Source organism: Adiantum capillus-veneris, chromosome 29 (assembly GCF_014529385.1).
Source record: "Adiantum capillus-veneris isolate H3 chromosome 29, ASM1452938v2, whole genome shotgun sequence".
Taxonomy (NCBI): Eukaryota; Viridiplantae; Streptophyta; class Polypodiopsida; order Polypodiales; family Pteridaceae; genus Adiantum; species Adiantum capillus-veneris.
Window position 1 is genome coordinate 61,493,795 of NC_140959.1, and position 25,518 is coordinate 61,519,312.

The window sequence follows — 25,518 nt, forward strand, 5'->3', positions numbered from 1 at the left end:
TTTCTCCAAATGATGGCATGCAATGTTATGTGTTTGATAGAGGTAAGTGGAATATGCTTGAATTCGCAAGAGCATGGGATTTAGCTTCAAGAGATGTAGCTCTTGGTATACCCATATTTCTAGCAGGTATGTCGTCGTGGACGCCAATCCATTTTGTGAAGTATGAGTGCCTGAAGGTGGACATACACTACTCACATATTATCCTTAGTGTGAAGCTACACCTTTAGGGGATTGTCCACAAAAAAAATAGGGGATATGTCTCATTGGCGCTTGCATCCCAATTATCATAAAAGCATCATGGAGGCTATGCATAGCAGAGTAGGAGTTGTAGATGTCACTGATGCAATTGGTGCTAGTACTTGTGATGATAATTGTGATGATGTTCCCTAATCCATACCACTTGTAGTTCCATTCCACCTATATGAGCCCCCTTGTTTATCTTACTTCTTGTAGACTTCATTGAGAAATGTATTATGGAATTATTTCATATTTCTATGTTATCTCATGATTTTTTCCTCTGTAGTGCTACTACATGATAGTTTCATTTCCATTTGGCATCATCTCACCAGTCTCATGTTGCATCTTAGCCATATTTTTTCCATAAGTACCCAAAGGAGTTCTATGACCAAAATATATCAATGGTGTGGCACGAGGCTAACAAGACAATCACCTGGAAATAAAAATTTCAAAGGTAAGGAGCTAGTGCAATCCCCATCCCTACAAAGCTGATTGCCTTTTGACAACATCTCGTCGGTCTTGTGCGGCACCATCCCCATTTTTTTTTCATAAAGACCCAGGCAATAGTGTAACACAAGACCAAAGATTTAGACTTGGATTTCAATGAAAAGTTGCACAGGCAAGGGGATTGGTGCATTCATTGCCCTTGTAAAGTTTCATCTCCATTTGACATTGTCTCATCGGTCTAGTGCCACACCATCACCATATTTTCATGTGTGTAAGCCGTGTATGCAAACCCTTGTGATTATCATGTGGAGTTGTAATGAGCCATCTATGTGAAAGATCTTACAAAACGCCACCTATTGCATTGTGCATGTATGGAACACTTTGTGCTTTATCTAGCTCGACAAAAGAGCCACTTGTGTACAAACAATAATGCAATAATCAAAGTTTACTATGTACATCAACACATTCTCTCCCCAAATCAAACTTATGCTACTCTTATTCAAGGTATTAAGCCATGAATTCTTCATTGGCATATCCGCCATAAGCTCTATTGGTTTTGTGCCACACCATCACCATATTTTCTCCATAGGATGTGCACAACAAGAGCAATGCTAGAGGCTGTTGAAAAAAGATTTCATGCTTGGCACTATCTTGATCGATATGTATGCAAAGTGAGGGCCTCTCTTCAGATGAACTCACCTATACATGCATCTTGAAGGTTGTGGCTCTACCTAAGATGCTGATATGGGCACAGAAATTCACAATTATATTGTTAGTCAGAGGCTCTTGAAAAGAGGTGCCGGGATTGGCACTATCTTGGTCGATATGTATGCGAAACGAGGCCTTCTCTCCAAATGCAAACACCTACGCATGCATCTTGAAGGCATATGGTTGTACGCAAGATGCTGACATGGGCACCAAAATTCAAAGTTATATTGTTAGTCTGAGGCTGTTGAAAAGAGATGTCATGCTTGGCACTGTCTTGGTTGATATGTATGTGAAGGGAGGGCCTCTCTCCAAATGCAATCATCTACACATGCATCTTGAAGGCATGTCGCTCTATGCAAGATGCTGATATGGGCACAAAATTCACAATTATATTGTTAGTCAGAGACTGTTAAAAAAAGATTTCGTGCTTGGCACTGTCTTGGTCAATATGTATGCCAAATGTGGTGCACTTGAGAGAGCACAAAAAGTGCATGATGAGCTTCCTATCTGGCACAGATTGCGGGATGTGCGCAACAAGAGCAGCTCCAAAGGATTATGAAAAACGATGTCGTGCTTGGCACTGTCTTGGTTGAGATGTATGCCAAATGTGGTGCGCTTGAGAAAGCACCAAATGTGGTGTGCTTGATGTCGTGCTTGGCACTGTCTTGGTTGAGATGTATGCCAAATGTGGTGCACTTGAGAAAGCACCAAATATGGTGTTCTTGATGTTGTGCTTGGCACTTCTTGGTTGAGATGTATGCCAAATGTGGTGCGTTTGAGAACGCACAAAAAGTGCTTAAGGAGCTTCATGTCCAGAATGTTCTCTTAGAATGCACTCATTGCAAGATGTACGCAAGAAGAGCAACACCAGAAAATTCTAGGCTTTTTTAAATGGATGCAAAGCATTGGAATGCATTGGTTATAGGATCCGCACAATAGAAGCAGGGCCAAAAAGCTCTAGGCTCTTTTCAACTTCCTAACGGAGTGTGGACTCTTGGAATGCACTAATTGCAAGATTTAGCACAGAAGAAAACTCTAGTCTATTTCCAGCAAATGCAATGACGTATGCGTGCATCTTGAAGGCATGTGACTCTACGCAAGATGTTGATATGGACACAAAAATTCAGACTAATATTGTTATTCAAGGGCTATTGATGAAAAAAGATGTCGTGCTTGGCGATGCCTTGGTCGATATGTATGCTAGATGTGGTGCGCTTGAGAAAGCACAAAAAGTGCTTGAGCAGCTTCTTGTCCGGAATGTCACCTCTTTGAATGCACTGATTGTGGGATGTGCACAATAAGAGCAAGGCCACACATCTCTAGGATTTTTTCAATAGATGCAAAGCATTGGAATGCACTGGTCGTAGGATACATACTACAGGGAGCATTGCCAGAAAGCCCTAGGCTATTTCCAACTTCCTATATGGAGTGTGGCCTCTTGGAATGCATTGATTCCATGGTTTACCCCTGAGAAGAAAGCTCTTGTCTGTTTTCAACAAATGCGATCACCTCCACATGCATCTTGAAGGCATGTGGCTCTACGCAAGATGTTGATATGGACACAAAAGTTCACAATTATATTGTTAGTTAGAGTTTATTGAGAAAAGATGTTGTGCTTGGGACATGGATATCAGAATTCATGATGTGATTGATAGTCAGAGGCGTTGACTGCAAGATATGCACAAGATGGATATGGAAAAAAAGATCTGGTCTACTTTTCCCAAATGCGAAGTGAGAGATTCTTACAAGACAAAGTCCCTTGGAGTGCTCTTATAGCCCTAGGCTGCTTTAGACAAATACATTGTGAGGGTTTCTCACATTGAGATTGTTATCAAATATCGTACTTGACGGTGCTTTGGTCTACCTATATGCCAATTGTGATGCTCCCACGAAAGCAAAAAAAGCTCTTGGTGGGCTTTCTCTCCAGAAAATCACCTCCAATGCATTTATTGTTGGATATGCCCAACTTCATTGTGTCAAGGTAGCTCTGAACGCGGATGCAAATAGAAAGCATTTCTCTAAATGCATTCACCTATGCTTGCACCTTGAGGCTAGTGGACTTATGCAAGCTGTTGACATGAGTAAGAGAGTTAACAAGAAGATACTTCGTTCGACGTTGTAGAAGGATGTCATGCTTGGGGATTGGTTGATAGATATTTTCATGTGCAGTATGCCCTCCTATTCTCAATCTCTAGCCTATGTAATGAGCATGTGCCATGTTTACATCTTATACATTTGGTGTTTGAATGAGATCGTGTTGTTCATATACCAAAGCAAGCTAACTCCTCATCTCATTTTTTGTCAATCACAACATGCACAACAACACACGTACATGTATGCTCTTGCCAAAGCCCTTGTCACAAATGTAAAACTAGATCAAGCAATGTTGAAAGCACAAGTACTCACCAAGAATTTCATTAGAAAAAGGATGGGATCTAGGAGGCCCTCTTTATTTTCCATGAGATTATGGAAGTGATTAACATTATATCGAATAGGTACACGCCATGTGTGCAAGAATGGTGGGTGTGTAATAGAGGTGTAACAGTGGTCAGAAGATGCACCTTTCCCCCCAAAGAGGAACGAACAATCTTACGAATTCCGGCCTTCCATAACTCCTACATACAATTGCAAATTTGAGTGAAATTATAAATCTACGATTTACCTAGAGAGCTCTGTTCATAGATTTGCTACATGATATGTTTTAACCCACTAGATTTTAAATTTCATTTTGGGAGAAAAAATTAAATTCAAATAAAAGAGCCGTTTTGCCAGAACGAAGTTTATCTTTTATTGCTTTCTTCATATTGAAGGTTTGACTCCTTAGACTCCCAAATAAAGATGCCCTCCTAAACCCCATTCTCTACCTAATGTGTACAAGAAGCAACCTCTTGATTATTGTAGGCTATAGGGGTAAGGTGTAGGAAGCTCTTTCGGGTGAGGTTGAAGTTCTTTGTCTTTTCCATAGGATGTGAAGCATGGATGTCGCCCTTGATGCAATAACCTATGATTTCATTTTCAAGAAATATGACACTATGCTAAATGTTAACATGGGCAAACAAATTCATGTTGATTTTCTTGGTCAATGGTTGTTTTTTAAGAAAGGTCATTCTTGCACATACTCTTGTCAACAAGTATGGAAAGTATGGTGTACCTTGAAAAGATCTTGACACGCTACTTGCGGAATTGGTGAAGCAACGCGTGGTGTGAGGGTTTGTTTCTATAGGCGGTCACCCATGCTTTCATGTTTAAGCTATTTGCAATATACAAGACATTAATACAGCACAGAAATTGCTAGTCACGATTTTCCAAAAATAAAAAAAATGTGCCTAAATGCTTTATCAACGCTTATTTTGAATGTATAGTACTTTCCAAAGCACAAAGAGTCCTTGGTGAGCTGCTTGTCCGCGATGCCACCTATGGGACTATGTTGACTGTAGAGTATGCACGATAAAGCAGGGGCAAAGACAATTTCAACAAGTTCTTGCTTGAGATGTTTACCTCTTGGACTCTCTTGATTGCAAGATACACCCGTGATGCAAGACTAGAAAGATATAATTTTAGCGAACACAAAACAAGGGTTTCTCTCCAAGGGCTTAACTAATCAAATTTTCCACTAGATGCACCAATACTACCTCTGAGTATGTGAGGCTTTGGTTATATGTGGAACCTATATAGTGACTTTTACATAGAGCTAGGATTGTTTCACAAGGATGCAAAGCAAGGGCTTCTCTTTAAATATGTTCACCAATATCCTCATCTAAGTAGCATATTGCAGTATGCAAGACATTGCGAGGTACGAGTTCTTGAAGTGATGCACAAGACTGATAGGTATTCTAAAAGTGGTCTCTTTGCAAAAGCTCAAAATGTTTTTGACAAGCTAAATGCTTTTGACGAGCTAAAACAATATTGTTTTTAATATACAAAAAAAGCACCGCATCGTCATTATGATAGCGGTGGAGAGACTTTCTAAAAGGTTTATGAAGGGCTCCATTGTAATTTCTATTGCATATGCTCTTTAGAAATTTATTATGGAGGCTTGTTGGTGGAGTTGGTAGGGTTTGAGTTTCCAAGATTAAGAATGTTTTAAACCTCAACACTTTTATAGATGCCAGTTCTATAACAATGGAAAATAACATCCATGTAATTGAATGATGAAAATCTTTACACCATACAGGAAAAACACAAAAAAATTTAATAAACCACAACAATATACATGCTTGTAAAACAAACACCATGCATGATTCCTACAATCTCCTATGCATGGCAGATTTTTTGTAAAAATAGAGCCATTTTTTTTTAAAAGAAAATTACTAAATTAGAAATGGCTTGGAAGCCAAATGTGTTGCGTTTATCAGGCTTGGCATATTTGGTAGTCCTGTACCAAGACCTACCAAACCTAGCACTGAAATTCTCGGTACACCTTTTGTTGCTAAAAATAAGAGGCTCCATAACTCCTAGAATAATGGTCTCTCACAACAACCGTTGCCTCACAATTGTAACTACTTTGTCAAATTGCTTCCTAAAAGAATGAAGAGCATACCTAGATCTTTTTGTTGTGGAGAGCAATTGCCTCCATACCAGCTTCTTGTATACGTACAACCCTCAAATATCTTCGTAAACTATTTCAAGCATCATAACCCTGAGAACAGCGCGACTCTTTTCTCGGACAAAATTCCAGGATCTATACTGAGAGCAATAAGCAAAATTTCATCCATAGGGCTGACAAAGTACAACACAAGTACATTCAACAGAGTGCACGTGTAGCTTAGTCCCACATCAATAGCATAAACCATTGAGTACCAGAGTACATAATGTGAGTTACATACGACCATAAAATGAGGCATCCTAAAATGACGGGTAAAATCATCTTTCCAACGGGGATTCCTTTTTTTGACATGTTCACCCACTATATTGACACCAACACCACCATCCAGAATAGGGATTTCCACTGATTTCTGATTTTATAGTCGATCTGGATGGCAAGCGCTTCATCGTCAAAGAACACCCGATTCAAGTGAACCAATAACTTTGCAAAATTCTTTTCAACAGCCAAGTCTCGCATAGTATTGGTGGTATTCTCACATCTAGTGGAGTTTAATGGTGCTTACCTGAAAACTAGTGAAGCTACAAATACTAGCATACCATGTGCATTTCAATACCTAGAGACACCGGCTCCGAGATCTGATTTAACATTTGCCTTTCCCAAGCTTTAAGAGGGCAGATGGCAGCTATGAGCCAGAAAGCTAGGAGCCATTCAAACGTTCCAACAGGATTCACTCTTCGTTCCCTTTCAATGTGCACGAAAAATGCTACATGAGTACCCTGAAGAGTCTTGCTTTTTCTGGCCCAAGCTACCCACATAAACAATCTTGTGTTGAAATAAGCAACACAAATTCTGAAGTGACTAAAATATTTGCCACATGTCACAAACTTTTAAGGATAATGCAAATCAAGGCTTGGCAGAGATGACAAAAGCTCCAAGCACTCACACTTATCCCTGATACATTGAGATCTAGCACAGACACAATCGCACAAGGATGCAAAACACCATCCCCCTATATCCACAATCAATAACTTCGTAGACGAGATGCTGGAGTGTGCGACACCTTTCCCATTTGTATTGCTATGATACCAAACCCAAGAGCCTGATGAATTTTAATATACATCTATGCCAGCCATTTTGTAGTGACATTTCAAAATGACTGCTAAAGTATCAAGTATCGTTTCCTCTTTAAACAAGGTGAAAAGTCACAATAGCCTACATAAGATGAGAAAGGGTGTATATGACCCACTACTCCATCACCTTCTCTACAGAAACAGGAAAACAAATGTCACCTATCTCTCACACTCTTACATATACAAAATGCAATACATAGTTAATGCCTTGCCTCTCTTCCAAGAAATAGGAAGAAAAAAAGGTCTGCCATAATTCAGTTTGCCATGGGGCTCTAATCGAGAATCATTATCCAATAGTCCACAAGTGCTCCAAAGAGGAAAATACTATATGAACGCCTTATGTAGGCCAAGAAAAAACAGAGAAGAAGAAGAGAGTTTTAACGTCGTAGGAAAGTATCCCAAGAGACCTTAAATATTTAGCCCACAAGTAGAGTTGAACTCAAGACCTGTTATTCAAGAGGGAAATGGCATAACCAGAGAGAGAGAGAGAGAGAGAGAGAGAGAGAGAGAGAGAGAGCACCAGAGAGGAATTTGCACCATACCTGCCAAGTCATTTATTTGTCCAATATGGATACAAAAAAGAGTAATTTAGAAGGTCACCTCTAACAAGGCAGCCTGCGCAAATGTGCTTAGTTACCGAGTGCAGCAGCCCACAGTGATGTTCTGATGTGGTAGTATACGATTGGCTCACCAAAGGCCTGGCACATTGCTGAAGCATGAAATCCAGATCCTGTGTCGTTCAATCTCTAAATTTCCTGAGGCAAGCTGTTCAGCTTATGCTGCATACTCCTGCCATACTACTAGAATCCATGTGTTAGTTAGTTAGTTAGTGTGCGTGCGTGCGTGCGTGCGTGCGAGAGAGAGAGAGAGAGAGAGAGAGAGAGAGAGAGAGAGAGAGAGAGAGCGCAATTACCCTTGCTTTTGAATGACATTAGGCATTACAAGACATAAGAATTGCCTCACTCATTGCTCGCCTTCTACCAACAAACCAATCCTTGAACTTCATAAAATAACCGCCTTGAATTGAATCTCGTATAGCTCCAAAGAAATTCAGGTAGTGATGAGTATTATGTCTGCAAGAGGTTATGATGTCAATGCAAAAGCCCACTCATGCAAAATTAAAACGAACACTATGGCAACAAGATTTTATGAGAAACGAGGCAGGTAACATGCATTTTGTTAGCGGGCTGTATTAGCAGACACTTGTAAGATGTCTCCATTTTCATGTAGAGATGCCATTATTTAGTCTGTGAAAGGATGGGGACAAATTTGTTGCAGTTCCATTGTTTGTTGAATGTGAAGTATAATCGTCACAAAACTGTGTGAGGGACCTTATTAACGTGGATTTTCGCAGAATCTTTCTCGAACTTCACAGGAAATGTTGATTTATTGTGGATAGCCTCTGTAAACATGCACAGCTTATCTCACTGTGGAAATCATAGCACATGAGCAGGCTATGATATGGGCTCTGAGCCGGCCAGGACAACCTAGGCATTAGACTGCAAGCGGGGCACCCTGAGGATTGGACTTCTCAACAAGAACAAGAGCTCCAGAGAAACTTAAGAGTGGAGTTGATTGGCAGCCTGTGCCTCTATTTCCTTTGAAAGTCTCAGTGTTACCGTATTTTCGAAGGGCAACCTGAGCCATAGTAACATGGGACGCCGATTTTTGGGCTTCCCATCCCCACTACCCTCTCGTTCCCCTCGTCCCAGAACCACCCACTTGTTTCGAACCCCACAAGAGTCCCCTCTAAGCCCCATCCCAACCATACGGGACGTGTCCCATGTTACTATGACCTGATCAACCTACACTGACAGTTCACGCGTTTTGGCTTTAGCTTATGCACACAGGGCAGCTCCCACAGACACCGGAGTACAGATACCACCCTAGGCTTTCATAAATTTGTGGGAGTCAGGACCTTTCTGCACACTGGGACATGGTCTTAACTAGCACTACAGGCCTCTTGTTTGACTTCCCCCCCTCCCCATTATTTGCTGTAGCCATTGTATACATCTTTTGTCCCCTCGACATCAAAGACGCTTGGCTCTGTCCGGCCAGTCGCAGATCCGTTTGTAACTCATGATGAGAGTCAAAATATCCTCCCAAAATTGCCCCCCGGCCCCACCCAGAAGATCCTTCCATTAGTTGAAAAAACTGCCCAATGGGCTACAATCTGCCCCTGATAGAGAGGGCTACATCATCATGCGGGGAGACTCTCCCAATGAAAAAACAAGATATGTCCTCCCATAATTTTCTTATTTTTATTTTGGAAAAATGTCACATCTATATTACTGTAACAAACTTGGACACTCCAAGTCAAGATTCTACCGCAACACAGCAGAGATTCGCTTCAAAACAGTTCACAGTTCACAATTGATTCGACACGGCCCGGCAGAGTTCCGTGCCTAGAGATATTGGCCCCAAAGACTGGTGCCTCTTTCGGTATCTGTTTTTGTATTAATCTGTGTTCAAAGTACAAGAGAGTGGGAGGGGTCTCACTCTCGGACTCTGCGTCCAGATCCTCTGAGAAGTGGGAGCCCAAGCCACACTTATAAAGGTTTACAAGGGATGCCAAAAGCAGAGCCCCAAAAGCTGCCCATTAAAAGCCTAAAATAAAGCAATTTTATCTCACAAGCTTCTTGCTTGGCAGATAAAGCAAATAATCCCCAAAAGCTGCCTTAATTTTTGCATAGAATTTCAACCTTTGGGTAGAGTAAAAACAGGCCATCTTTTGCGTAGGGAAAACATCCATACAGCTGCCCGCAAAAAGCGCCGCAAAACGCGGGGGCTGCCATACAGTCATGCCACGTCAATATTCAGCGTAAATTTGGGAAACTCTGCCACGTCAGCAAGCGTGATTAACGGAAATCTACAACCACCGAGAGAGTGTGTCTAGTTTGCAACCCTAGGGTTATGCCACATCACTGGTTTGTGACATACCCCCCTCTTGAAAGCATTGTAATCGCCCTCGATTACGCCTGCAAAACAGACAGAGGCCATAAACTGTCTTAGCAGACACTGACCATTAGTACAGACGCACTAGGAACACATCTAGCACATGTACCAATCGACAGTCACATCACAGGACATCACTTGACATCACATGACAAATCACTTTTAAAAATTCATTCGGATCTCAGACCATGATTAATCGGCAACGTATTTAGCAATCGCATCTAGATCCACTCGGGACCTCATAGATGTATTGAGCAGCTTCAATCAAAAGGAGACATCATTAATCTTTTTGGAAATCTCGAAAGGTCCATAGTATCTCATGCTAAGCTTTGGAAAAAGCCGCTCCTTTCTCTTTTTCTTTCTCAGGTGTGCCTTCTCAAAACATAAGAGCACCCAATCGTTCTCCTTTAATTTCAAATCGTGCGATGTCAATCTGCTGCCTTTTTTTGTCTTTCTTGAGATTTCTACAAAGCCTCCCGGACCTTGGCAAAAGTCGTGCCCAAGTCCCGCGTGTACTCGTCGGCTTCAAAAATCTTATCTTTCGTGCTTAGGAAGGGTGGAACCTTCGTAGCACCTTCAATAATCTCAAAAGGCGCCTTTCCCGTCGAAGAGTGTATCGTGTTATTGTAGGCAAATTCCACCAAAGGTAAATACTTTTCCCATTGAGTCTTCTGATCCGAGATATAAGACTTCAATAAATCTAGTACCACTGAATTAGCAATCTCTAATTGCCCCTCAGTCTGCGGGTGGAAAGATGACGAGAACTGCAACCGCGTGTCAATGTTCTTCCAAATAGCCTTGCAATACAAACTCATGAATCTGGGGTCTCTGTTGGAGACAATCGTCTCAGGCATGCCATGCAATTTGAAGATCTGGACCACAAACAATCTCGCTAAGTCATCCAACTTGACTGTCTTCTTCACTGGAATGAAACGAGCTTGCTTGCTAAATCTATCAATAACAGTCCAGATACCATCGTGCCCACTCTATGTTCTCGGGAGATCAAAAATGAAATCCATTGCAATACTTTCCCAAGGGTAGGCAGGTATGGGTAAAGGCTGTAACAATTCCTGTGATTTATGCCTGACAAACTTGACCTTCTGGCATACCAAGCAACTGCGTATAAAATCATCCACATCCTTGAGTCCCAGCCAAAAGAAGTATCTCTCCACACCTTTCAAGGTGGTAGCTATGCCACGGTGACCCGTAAAAGGTGGACAGTGGCATTCGGTTAGAACCTTTTCCCTCAACGGCTGTGTAACGCACAACATGGTTTTCTTCATCAAGTAGCCATCTCGAATGGAATATCCCACTACTACCTCCCCATTCCGTATCCGAGTGAAAATATCTGCAAAATCTGTATCTGTGGTATACTGATCGACCATATCCTCGAAGCTCCTATGATGTATCGCAGAAATAACCAGAACCAACGGTTTCAAAGATAGCATCTGCCACCAAATTCTTTTGTCCCTGCATATGGACAATCTGGAAGTGAAATTGTGACAAGATGTTCGCCCACCGCATCTGTTTTTCCGATTAGCTGCTTCTGTGACCAGTAATAGCGTAAACTCTGATGGTCTGTGAAGACAGTAAAATCTGCTCCGAGTAGGTAATGTTGCCACTGATTAAGAGCATGGATAACCGCCAAAAGCTTTTTTTCATAAATCTGTGCTGTCAATTCCGGCCTTGAGAACAATCGGCTCTCGTAGGCAATGACATGGCCTTCTTGCATTAAGACCGCACCCAGACTACGACCACAAGCATCACAATATACTTCAAATGACTTCTGCAAATCTGGCAAAGTCAAAATTGGTCCTGTTACCTATAGTCAATTTCTCTTTCAATGTCTGAAAGGCAGTCACCTCTGTGCGTCCCCACAAGAAAGGGACTCCTTTCTGTGTCAAGATATGCAAAGGGAAGCAACCTTCGCAAACTTTCTAATGAACCGCCAGTAGTAAGAACATAAGCCCAAGAAGCTTCTAACTTCATGGACATTCTTCAAATCGGGCCAATCACGAATAGTCTCTATCTTGGTCGGGTCTATCTGCACTCCTGCTGCTGAGACAATGTGTCCCAAAAAGTGTATCTCATGAAGGAAAAATTCTTTTTCGTTGCATTAATCACCAACTTGTGATCTCGTAATGCCTGAGAGACCTGTAGCAGATGTTCAATCTCATCCTTGGAGAAAACAATGATGTCGTCAAAGAAAGTGCCAACAAATAGTCTGTACTCTCGAAAAATCTTGTCCATCATTCGGTTAAATGTCGTTGGAGCATTGGTTAGGCCAAAAGGCATCACCAGAAACTCAAATAAACCAAAAGTCGACATCTCCCGCCGCAATTCGGATCTGATGATATCCGCTCTTCAAATCGATCCTACTGAAACAAGAGGATCCCTATAGTCGGTCTAGAATATCATCGATCCTAGGAATCGGAAATCTGTTCTTGATGGTGATTTTGTTGAAAGCTCTATAGTCAATGCACATTCTCCAAGATCCGTCTTTCTTCAAAACCAACAACACCGGAGAGCAGTAAGGTGAAGTAGTCGATTGGACAAGACCCTTTTCCAAGAGGTCTTTCACTTGGTTCATAATCTCTTCATTCTGGGCTCGGCTCACACAATAAGGTGGCCGGTTTAGTGGTGTGCTTCCAAGTATCAAATCAAAGGTATGATCCTCAAGACGAGCTGGTGACAACTCGCCTGGCAGGCCCTCAGAAAAGCAATCGGCATGAGTGTGGAAAAAATCTTGGCGTCCTTTTTCTAGATCTGACATATTTTTCTTATGATCATCATTCAACTCTTTCAAAAAAATCGAGTAAACAAACAGACTGGCATAATTGTCGAGGGCTAGCTCCTTTTGGACTTCTTATGGCTCAATAATGGTAAAGTCGTAGGCAAGTCTAAAAAGACCCCATTATTAATTCCAAAGCTCCCGAGGTATGCACTGTATCCCACATAGTGAACTCAACAGAACCAATAATAGATCCCAATTCCACTTCTCCTAATATATTAACAAAATCAACCGTTTATAGGCTACTTAAGGACCTCTCTTCTTAAGCAAGAAAAGAGAAACCAAATGCTCTAATACCAATGTAATGGAAAAGGCCCATGAACTTTGAGAGTAGCAGAAATTAGAGATAGCACTTTTGTGGAATTACTTATTGAGCATAGAGGTGAAATTAATTGATGGTAGAAACATAAACATAGCATTTAGTTAACTTGGCATGAACAATACTTTTGCAAGAGAGAGAGTTTAGAGAACATGACTACAATTGAGTACCAGATTTATGTGGAGCCTTCCCCCCCTCCAATAGGCATTTGTATTATAGTTTCTCCCATTAAGAGAGAGACTTGGTACTATACAATCTTTGTGTTCCTTGTGACCTAGGTGATGCAATGAATATGGAAACCTTCATGCATCACGAGCATAACATAGACTTTGTAGAAAGCATTAACTATCCCAAGCCTCAGTCCCAAGGCCTCAAACACCTTCGAAGGTGGAGAGAGCTAACAGGGAACGAGGGTAGGGAAGAGGAAGAAGAAACATTTCAAGAATTAGTTCCTCACTTATCATCACTCTTCTTGATAGCATACATAATAGCATGGTAATGAAGATGGAGAAGATGGCGCCCACGTGCCAATAGAAAAGAACAGACTGAACAACTTTATAAGCACTTCAAATAACAATTGAACTGAAAGAGAGAGACGACACGCGACATGGAGTGGAGGAATTCCACCCCAGAAAGTATTAGCCCCAAACCTTGGCGCCCCTTTCGGTATTTCTTTATATTGCATCATCACAGTACAAGCCGGTACTCCATCCCCTTCGACTAGAAGCGTGTCAAAGAATGAGTCCTTAGCACATATTTAAAGGCCCTTAGACTTATGAAAAGCAGTTTACATGAAAAGCCTTCAAACTCAAAAGCTTCTGGTCCAAGCAATGTCAAACAGTTGCCAGCGTAATTTACGAAAATCAACGTCATCACTATCAACGTGATTTCCGAAAACTGCCACGTCATCAATTGTATAACCTGCTTTATTTTAATCCTTTATGTCACTTGGGGCCCCATCGGACGGGAACCCCATAAGTTGGTAGGACTTCTTCTTCTGTTACTTGTTCTTCTTAGGGTTTAGGCGCCTCGGCTAGCATCTGTAAGTTGGCTCCATTCTTCAAGGCTTTGACACGTCAGCAGTTTGTGACACTAGAACTGCCTCTGCTAGTGGTCCCATCCGATCGAGTGTAATCTCGAGCTGCGCAGCCAATTCATGTGAAATGAAGTTGGCCTTGGCTCCTCCATCAAAGAAAATCAGGGCTTCTTGATCTTTCGCTTTGCCCCAAGCTCGGCAAAGTTCTGTACTTTCATCAATCGTGCTTGGGTCAGTACCCATGCAATCTCGAACCAGTCCTACTTTCATCTTGCCTTTTGGTCCACGTTCCTCAGCTGCTTTTGAATTCTCTTGCCTTTCTTCATCTTGTTCTTTTTGTGCCTTTTTAGGGCACCTCGCGGAGATGTGTCCTTGTTCCCTGCATCCAAAACACTTCCCCTCTTTGATGTAGTTGGCTCTCTCCCGAGGAGTGAGCCGGGGTCGTGCATCCTTATCTTTCTGATCTTGGGGGCTCTTCCTCTTTCTACTTTCAATTTTAAAAGTTTGTTCTGTTTTCTGCGTCATGATGTCATCTGTGGGGTAAGTCAAATTGCCTAAGTGTATGGCAAAGCCCCGTTCGCATGACTCATCAGTTCTTGAACAGAATCTGACTTTTGCTCTAAGCAGTGATCTGTTAATGATAGCCGTTTTTTGGCTCTCTGTATTTGCCATAGTGAGGCACCTCACCAAAGCAAAATCACTTTAACACTATGGTTATTGTCACAAGACGGGTACCACGTGCCAATAGAAAAGAACAGACTGAACAAACTTTTAGCACTTCAATAACAACCGAACTGAAAGAGAGAGAGAGAGAGAGAGAGAGAGAGAGAGAGAGAGAGAGAGAGGCTTTGTCATGGATCGATGCATACTGGATAACATCTTCACTTTTTATGTGGCAGTAGAGTGGGCCAGATCATCTTCTGAACCTCTCGCTTTCTTCATCCTTGACTTCGAGAAGGCATACAATCATGTTGAGTGGGACTTTCTCGAAGGATCATTAGCCAGGATGGGTTTCCCTTCGAAATGGATCTCAGGCATTTCCGCTCTCTTCAGGACTGCCAGCAATGCTATTACTATTGGTGGCCGTGTTAGTCACAGTTTTGAGCTTTCTCGATCTGTCCGTCAGGGATGTCCTTTAGCAGCATATCTGTATCTATTTATAGGAGAGACTATGTCTGACTTTCTTCGTGCTCAGAGTCATGCATTTCGTGGCTTGACCATGCCAGTACCTACAGCTCCGGACCTTATTGATCAGGAGTTTGCTGATGACACTATGCTGATATTGCGCTATTTGCTAGTTGCTCTTGATGCCATGCGGGAGGCCCTAGAGGTTTTTTGCATTGCCAGTGGTGCACGCATTAACTGGCATAAATCCCATGGGTTACTGGTTGGCAGTGATGACATACCTACTTGGGGGGTAGCTGATGGTTTCACATGGCTGCAGCCGGGACAGACATACAGATATCTGGGCTTTCAGGTTGGATTTGATGTTTCCTCACAGCAGCAGTTTGCACCCGTACTACAGTCTATTCGCAGGAAGCTATGTCATTGGTCTTCACGTCATCTGTCGTTGGCCGTGCATTGGTCGCCAACCAAGTCATTCTGGCTACAGTATGGTATACGGCCTCTTGTGCCAGAGAGGGCCCCCAAGGCTCATATTTAAAGGCCCAAAGCCTAAAAGCATTAAATATGAAAAGCTGACCCCAAAAAACACTTTCCTAAAATTTTGGAATTTTCCTAAAGTGTTGGGATTTTCCTAAATATCCACTGCAAATTGCGGAACATCTAAATTGGCTGTGCAAAGTCTTTTGAGTGTGTTGTGTTTTATTTTTAATGCCTCAGTCACTTGGGCCCCATCGAATAGGGTCCCGTAGGTTGGTGGGAACTCTTCTTTAAAAATAGGCCACTCGTCAAGACTTTGTAAGTCTGTAAAACTTCTTCTTCTGTTGCTACTTCTTTTTAGGGTTATGGCCCCTTGGCCGGGATCTGAAAGTTGGCTCCGTTCTTCAGTGGCTTGACACGTCAACAGTTTGTGACATCCCCCGTTCCTGAAAGAAAGTAGTCGTCCGCGAATACAACATATCTGCAAAACAACTCAGGTTAGCTCTTATACCACTGTCACAAGACGTGCACCACGTGTCAATAGAAAAGAACAAATTGAGCAGACTTTTAGCACTTCAATAACAACCGAAATGAAAGAGAGAGAGAGAGAGAGAGAGAGAGAGAGAGAGAGCACGAGACGAGACGGGGAGTGGCGAAGTTCCACCCCAAAAGAGCACTGGCCCCAAATGTTGCCGCCCCTTTCGGTATTTCTTTATTATTGTTGATTCGCAAAGTACAACGGCCGGGGAGCACCTCCTCTGCAATCTGCACACTAAAGAGTGCTAGAGAGGGCCCCCAAGGCTCAGATACTGGAACTTTGTCTTGAGGTTTTCGGTCTAGCTTCGACTACTCCGAGAGATCCCGCGGATTAGCATGGTTGAATCTAGTGCACACGAGACTGCACAAGAGGGGAGTCACTTCGCTCCTTTGTCACAAGTTACCCAGATGAAATAAAGTCACTGATTTTCCTTTGGATTCACGAATATTGATGGGCTCAGAGTATTTTGCTGGATAACTTTATGAAAGAAGTACTTCGACATGGGAATTTCCAAAATGATTCTGATTTACGTATGCTCTCTCATGTGAGTCTTGTCTGAGTGCATGTTTGAAAGACGAAATGACTGCAGCATTTCGGTCTTGAGATTCCATATGACATGGACATGATAGCAATAAGAATTAGTCAATCCAACATCAGTGAGATCTGGTATGCATCTAGATGCGATTGCTAAACACGTTCATGGTCCGAGATCTCGATGGACATTACATGATTTAATTTGAATGTGATGTGGATGACTGTCGTCTTTGTACAAGTGTTGGATTTGTGTCGTCTAGTGCGTTAGTACTTAGAGTCAATGTCTACTGAACTGGTTTATGGCTTATGTCTGATTTAGCAAGCGTAATCGAGGACGATTACAGTTCTTTCAAGAGGGGGGTATGTCACAAAATGATGACGTGGCATCCCCGAAATGGAAACTGACAAAGTATAATGTCACGTGACACATCCAACCCCATGTGTTCGTGGACAAGCTACAGCACGACAAGCGTTCAGTCAGTCCAGACAATCTAGATTTAGAAGTGATCTGGCACTTTTGTGAGTCTATTCGTAGACCGTGTATGCCCAGTCACTTGGTGTAGATGCATATCCTCTGGTTGCACACAGTGTGATCATAAGCATTCCCATCAGAATCCATCAGAATCCTTCAAGGGAATTTTCCAGTGCATTTAGTCTATTTTCCCTATTTTTGACATTTTTCACTTATTATTTTTAAGTGACTTTTGTTGGAAAGTAGGTAGGGCAAATTGAGTAAGTTTGTATATAAGCAAACCTAGACTAGCACTAATTGGTAGAAGGGGCAGCAGGAGCACCTTGCTCAACAGGCAACTTCTTAGCAGAACCCAAGAGACCTAGCGTTTTTGCTCCATAGCATAGACCTAGCGTTTTTGGACCAGACCAGCCTTGGCGATATGTGCACAGCAGATCAGCCCCGGCGACATTACGACACAGCAGATCACGCTAGCGTTTTGCATTTGCAGAACATCCGGCGACAGCAGAACCATTTTCAGCCCTAGCGTTTTTGGTTTGCAGATTAGCCCCGGCGTTTTGCAGATTCACCGCGACGGAACACCAAGAAGCATCAGCGTTTTCAGTTTTCAGCCTTTAGACACCGCAAATCAAGTCCCGAACCTCGCAGATCTCACCTTCCCGCAGCAGTTCCTCGCCGCACGGTCAGTTTCCGCAAGGTTTACAGTTTCAGCCCAGAAAACGCAGATTTCAGCATCTGCATTTTCAGCGCGTCGTCGTCGCATCGTCGCCATCGCCATCGTCATCGACATAGAGTCAGAATTTAGCAGATAGAACATTTGCAGATTTCAGCCCTTAGCGTTTTCAGATTTCAGCCCGTCTCGTCGTCGTCCTCATCGTCGTCGACATCGTCGGCAAGTCCAACAATTGTAGATTTGTGCAATCATAAGTAAACCACTCTCGCCATAGAGAGTGGGGCCTTCGGAGGAGGGTTTTACAACGTCTTTGGTGTCGTATTCTCTTCTCTATCTCTCAGTCTGATACACTTGCACGCATAGTGTCCATTCACTTTGTTTGTGATCATTGCACTCTCTCATTAAGAACGGAAGGCTCTCCTTCCACAAGAGCAAAAGGAACCTTGAGCACAGTTCGGAGCACTCATCTTGAGCAAAGTTCAAACATTCATTCCGCTGCACCTAACATATAAGTTGTTCCCAACTTATGGGGTCCCATCAGATAGGGCCCAAGGGACACTTAAATAAAGAAAAGAAGAATCATGTGGAGTTGCTGACGTGGCAGGCTGTACAGAAGGTCTGAAAATTGCCCTGACTCACTGACATAGCGAGCTGTACGAAAATTCCGCGTTTTGCATTGATTGTGCCACGTTTGAGGCTGTACGGAATTCTGCGTTTCACGCTGGTAGCTTTTGGGAGCAGACGCTTTTGGGATTGACTGCTTTGAACTAAGTGCTTTTAGGGCTCTGCTTTTGGGGCATCCCTTGTAAGAATAAAAAGAGCCCTTGGGGCCTCACTCTGCAGAGCATCTGGACGCAGAGTCTGAGAGCAAAGGTCCCTCAGGAGTTGTACTTGGCAATGATTAATGATAAAGAAATACCAAAAGGGACGCCAGACTTTTGGGCCAATACCATTAGGCACGGAACTACGTCGCTCTCTCTCTCTCTCTCTCTCTCTCTCTCTCTCTCTCTCTCTCTCTCTCTCTCTCTCTCTCTCTCTCTCTCTCTCTCTACCACTATTGGCACTCTTATTAATTGAGCACTGGAGCTACGGAGATCCAGATGACCATGACTGAGGAGAAGAGCTACACAGCATCAACAGAGACTACAACAGAGGATTCCAACTATACTCTCTCAACACCCAAAGTGCAGATGAGGATGGATCCTCACCATTTCTCCCCCCATTCTGTCATTGTTTCACACATTGTTACATCCAGTTTACTGGGTACCTATTTTGCTAGCTGTCACATCCACACAATTCCAGCTTGTAGCAGTAGTATTTTTGTTCTAGTTCTTTTGTACCCAAACATGGTATCAGATTCACTATTTTGTAACAGATTGGTCTCATAGGTCTTTTGAAGACATAAATATAACAATTCATCTCTCTCTCTATGGGATTGAGACAAGTAGATTCAGAGGCATACCAGCAGACAGTAGGATATGTCAGTTATGCCATGCAGAGCCAAAGACAGAGTTTCACTACATATGTCATTGCACAGTCTACTATGAGATACGGGGACGCTTTCGTTGTTTATTCAGAGATGGTTTTGACTCGTTAGATAGAGTCATGAGATATCAGGATCAAAGATGTCTCGGATTATTTCTACTTGAGATACAAAGACATAGAGACGCTCTATTGAGAGGGCAAAGACAGAGACAGCCCAAGAGACGCATCTCAGATTTCTTCAGTCTGAGTACCACAGAGCCAGAGGGGACACCACCATCACAGAGCTCGGTTCCCACCCATACACACACCAACGGTACTCTCATTGACCGAGCTATAGAGTTGGGGAGATCGAGACGACCGCGACTAAGGAGGGGAGCCACACAGCACCGACGGAGATTGCGACAGAGGATCCATAGGATTCTAGCACGACACCCAGAGTGTCGATCAAGATAGGCCTCATGCTACTGCATATTATATCATGGTGACACTTATCCCCATTCTGTACCATTGTGGCATGATACCATAGGAGTCGGTAGCACTCCTAGATCAGTTCTTTGTTTGTAGTTTTCTTTGTTTGTACCCAGACTTGGTACTAGACCCATCATTGTAATCAGTTGGTCTCATACGTCATTTTGGCCTTTTGTAGACGTTAATATATCATTTCATTTCATTTCATTCTCTCTCTCTCTCTCTCTCTCTCTCTCTCTCTCTCTCTCTCTCTCTCTCTCTCTCTCTCTCTCTCTCTCTCTCTCTCTCTCTCTCTCTCTCTCTCTCAATCTCAAAGTTCAGTGATTTTTTGAAGTTTTTGTTCGCGGGTTGCTATTGATTTCTCGCTTAAAGTGTCCAAGCATGTTACACGAGTTAGGGTGGTCTTGTACGGTCCCGTATGTTTTGTACGCGTACGAAGATGTACGGTACTAAACGAACTAAAAAAAAATTAGATGTACGACGACGTCATGTACGTTCAAAATAAAAGAACAATTAAGCCTAAGGCCTAGGCTCTTGGGTTCAAACTCTTAAAGAGACTTGACATTTGTACAAATCACAATACTACAATGTAAAGAGTCAAGAGAATGAGCATTACATAAACCAAAATGATAAGTAGAAAATCATCGAATTGAGAGCTTGTAAGTGTTGGAGAACAAGAAGGAGAGGCATTGCTTAAATAGGAAGAGGCTAGAGCATGAGAGAAGTGGCATCCAATGTCACATGGGCTTCATGTGGTAGGGGGAGCATCCAAAGCTCAAGGAGCTCCAACAATCGAATACAATGAGGACAAAACTGCCTAAATTCGGGTCCCAAAACTACCTAAAAAGGTGTGTTCAACAGTCAATGGTCAACAGTCAAAAGGGCCAACGGCTACAAACAGTCGCCAAAAAAACTGCCGAATGCAACGTACTAGTCATACGGAACGGTACTGGACATACTCAACAAAACGAGACATTTCGTTCGACGAACAAGAACTACCCAAACAAGGGCACAGAGAGACTAGAGCCTGACTTCAAAGGGAGGTACCTCTAGGAGTCATTACTCACAGGTAGTCACGGATTGCTTCTCAACGTTTGGTATGACAGAAGAAGAGGGTGTTTCTAGCTCGACTAGAGCAGGATTTATATCAATTGTTTTGAGCTAAGATTCAGGCGAGGCATTACGACTCTTCCATGAGCACTCTCCCCCACCAGTCATCACTTCTACGAAGGTATGGGGTCAGTATGCATCCTCTCTCTACACAGTCTCGGGGCAGACACCTCTTCCAGATCCACCAGAGCCATGCCTACACACATGTGCTTTCTTTACCGCGGAGATGGTAAAGGAAGCCATTGACAGGATGAAGACTAGGAGAGCATATGATCACGATGGCCTGGTAGAAAAGCATTTATACAAGCCAAAGATCTGCTTGCAGAGCTTTTAGCAGTGATGTTCAATTGTGCCATGTGCGAGGGCCTACCTGATACTTGGAGTTTGTCCACTACCATATCTATCTTCAAGTCAGGGGACCCTAGGGAGCCTCGGAATTGCCGCACTATAATGAAGGACACACATTGGCACAATTGTAAGCATCCATCCTTGAGCAGCACTTGAGTAGATGGGCACAGAGAGAGGGTGTACGGGCAACAGGACAGGCAGGTTTCATGAAAGGTTTCTCTACTCTTGATCACATTCTGACACTCAGAGACATTATTGAGGAGGGGAGCTCACGTGGGAGACGGCTCTACTGTTGCTTTGTGGATTTCCACAAAGCCTTCGGTACAGTGCCCAGAGCTAGATTGATGCGCAAATTGCAGGAGATGGGGTACCCAAAGAGTTGATTTGGGGGATCATGGCTCTGTACAAGTCAATAGTGGGACATGTACGTGGGGTGAACTCCACTATTGGGTGAAACAAGGCTGCCCGCTATCTCCTACACTATTTGGCATGGATGAGGTTGCTGACTACATTGAGAAGGATGTTGATAGAGAAGCACAATTGGCAGGGACATGGATCCCACTAATGTTATATGTTGATGATATTGCGTTGATTTTTGACTCCCCAGATGGGATGTAGCGTCATTTAGATGCTTTGTACACATTTGTTGACGATAGTGAATTGTCTATTAACCTGGGGGAAACCAAGGTCATGGTGTTTAACATCACACCACAATAGGTCGGGAGGTCAACACCCACTTTTACATATGGCCAGGAGACGGTGGAGTATACAGATGCATACACCTATCTTGGGGTAGTCTTCAGTGGATCGGTGTTTCATTGAGGAGAGCAGCAAAGATAGATTGACGAGAGCTTATGCAACCTTAGGAGGATTGGAGAAGATGTGTTCGCAGGTTGAGTTTCAGGAACCTCGAACAAAGCTGTGGCTTTTTGACACTCTAGTGGCTTCAGCTATGCTTTACGCGGTTCAGATTTGGGGACCCTCAATGGACCACCAGGGCAGATCTGGTAGCACTGATGAATGGAGATGTATGGAGAGGGCCTCTAGTCTTTATGATCTCTCGGCTGATTCAAGCTAAGGTCTCAGTGCCGCATGAGATTATTCGAGCCGAGCTAGCTGCCCCTCCTCTCGTAGTTGAGGCATAGTTACCCGGAACGCGGAACGGGAACGGCAACGGGATCCCCGCGGAACGGGGGAGCGGCTAGGGGTCCGGAACGGGAACGTCGCGGAACGGGAGGTATAAAAAACACCCAAATAGTGCAATTTTTAGCTCCTTGTGTTTAAATACAAGGAGTATTAGAGTGCTTTGACTCTAATACTCACAAAAAAACTCGTTTTGAAGACCATTCAACCTTGCTATGACTAGATGATGTGAGAGAGAGAGAGAGAGAGAGAGAGAGAGAGAGAGAGAGAGAGAGAGAGAGAGAGGGAAAGGAAGAGAGCTTGAAGGCTTGAAGCCTTGAGCCTTGAGAGAGTGAGTCTTGAGAGGGAGAGATCTTGAGAGTGAGAGGGAGAGAGCTTGAGCCTTGAGGATTAGCTTGTGAAGAGAAAGGGGGAGGGGGGTGCATTTTATGAGTCCTTGAGGCCTTGCACACTTTCGAAAGAAGCCCAAACATTTACTGCAATTTTTTCAATTTGGGCATTCCGGAACGGTCCGGGGGCGTTTCGGAACGTTCCGGAACGGCCATTCCGGTTTGCATTGGCCACCCGGAACGTCAGACATTCCGGGACGTTCTGGAACGTTCGGGAAGGGAACTGCCCCTCGGAACGCCGGAACGGGGGCTAGGGGACGTTCCCTTCATGCATAATTTATGGGCCCTCCCCAGAGACAAATATGCTCGGCTAGCCCTTAAGTCATCCCGACAACTAGCGCTACAAGGGGACACAGAATGCTAGTATGGGCAGATGACCTTGGATGCACCCACCCTTTCTTTCACACGGACAGAGATCACTAGAATTATACGTCAAGAATTGATTCAACTAGATACTAGAAGCACATGAATACAGCCGGTACAAGAGTTGGGCACGATGGAGAGCATCTTCTCCAACTAGTAGAGGATGGATATGTGATCAAACCGGCCTAGATGGACACTCATTTATCCTATGGGATACGATGTGCTGTTGGTCAGATGCACACATCATAGGGTTATATCACATTTGTCATTGTCCGGTATACTATGAGATATGAGGCCGCTTTCATTGTCTATTCAGAGAGGGCTTTGGACGGTTGGCTAGAGTCATGAGATATCAGGAACAAAGATGCCTCAGGTTGTTTTTGCTAGAGCTGCGCAACCACAGGGAGAGTCTCTTGAGGAGACCAGGCAGTGGGTGATCACTGACTTCTTTAGAGCAGGGACTCAACAGCCAGATGAGCATGCTTCACAGCAGACTTCAGAGCCCACTTACACCAAAGGTATATTACTGGACAGAGCGATTGAACTCGGGAGAGCTAGACGCCCACGTCCACGAGGGCGACCACGACATCGACGGAGGCTCCATCAGAGGATCAGGACTATTCTAGCACGATATGGAAGACGCCCAGTACCACCATTTACAGAGGCAGACATTGATGAAGCTCTTCAGCGACCGATGCAATATTTTCTCGGACAACGGCCGATGTCGGGCATCCTCGGGCATTGATGATGATGATGATGATTTCAGTCTCATGATTTTAATCTTTTTGTTTAGCCTCTCACTTCACTTTATTCTATTTTTGTACCCAAACATTGGATTAGATCCACAAGGATTGTATCAGCTTGGTCTCATAGGTCATTTTGGCCTTTTGAAGACGTTTAATATAACACTTCATTTCATTTTCGTTTCGCGTTCATTGTCTTCAGTGCAGTTTCTCTTTTCAAGTCCTTGTTTGTGCGGAACACTAGATCCAAGCTAAATCCCTAAACCCTTCCGCTGCATCTGACATTAGAAGAGAAAGAAGCTACACAGGGTATAAAAATAACTCAATAAATAATCAAGTGTGACTCTGCAGATCACGTTATCTGAAGTCACACTTATCATTACTAAAGTTCCCAAAAATTCCCCAATCACTAAGATATGCAGCATGAAAGATTTTGCGGCCACTACAAGTTCTCACTTCTTAGGCTCTTCTTGATGAAAAAGCATAGTGTAATAGATGTCCACATGACTTCCACACAAGAATCTCAGTCACTTAGAGGCTGCACCCTACAACACCCTCACCTCAAAAACTAGACATTCACATTCCAGAAGGTGAAAGCTGCCGGCTTATCCCAATACGCGAGTACTTGAGTGCCACGATTTTAAAAACTAAATAGCAAGATTCAGATCCGATAACTGAATATTGAATGGTGCACAATGTGTCTTGAGAGCCCTACATTCCGATACACTACTAGTGCACAATGCACCACAGATGAGAATACCATTACACTAGCTCTTCATTTATGTTGAGACTTGTTTATAAGAGGGACACACAAAGGTGTGTGATCTACCGAGTTCGAACTTAGAGCTGAGTTATGTTTCTAGCCAAGGCCCCACAAACAGGAAATCCCCAGTAACAAATGTTTAGAGATAAAAAAACAGAGATAATAGGGCACAAGCTTCCCAGAAAAGCTACTATACAAGAACACTATCCTCATCTATCTTGTCATGTTGATAAAGATTTTCCTATTCCTCAGCCACAAGATAACACCTTGCATTTTTAAAAGGGACACACAGAGGCAAATGCAAACGTTATATGTCAATGTCCAACAAAGCTGGATGACGTCGTTAGTAAAGAGCACGAAGATAAGCACTCTCTACATTCGTTTACATAAAATCAGGATACAACCTGACAGCTTATTAATCCTAAACATAGCAACTAGACTGGCAGCCTTGCATCTGCTTCCTATTGACATCAAACAGCCACTTACAACGAATTCTTGCCTACAGAATCATATACCAGTCAAGTGACTCAAGCTTCCAAAATAGTCTTTCTACGTACATGTCTAGAAGAGTTTGAGCCAGCATCTCATGTGTGTTTAGAAGATGGTTGATATATGCTTTTGAATGCTTCATACAAGTGTAACATTTGCAATTCTCCAGTATTGGTGATGCATCATTTCTGAAAAAGGAAGAACCATAAACGAATGTACTCTCCTGGAC

At 43.2% G+C, this 25,518-nt stretch overlaps 1 protein-coding gene across 5 annotated transcripts in view; it reads right to left on the reverse strand.

The window, feature by feature from the left end:
* Positions 1-7,373: 7,373 nt before the first annotated feature.
* LOC147419289 (uncharacterized) overlaps positions 7,374-25,518 on the reverse strand; it is a 116,084-nt gene continuing 97,939 nt past the window's right edge. Inside the window, exons 9-11 of one of the 5 annotated variants that reach the window (XM_086505322.1) lie at positions 25,358-25,477; positions 7,982-8,141; positions 7,374-7,857 (exon numbers count right to left, since the gene is read on the reverse strand). In XM_086505322.1, coding sequence (XP_086361448.1) covers positions 8,000-8,141; positions 25,358-25,477 — 262 coding nt within the window. In that variant the 3' untranslated portion in view covers positions 7,374-7,857; positions 7,982-7,999. Of the gene's footprint in view, positions 7,869-7,977; positions 8,142-25,357; positions 25,513-25,518 lie in introns of those variants that run through there. The other 4 variants (XM_086505321.1, XM_086505320.1, XM_086505323.1 and 1 more) reach the window with 4 other exon arrangements.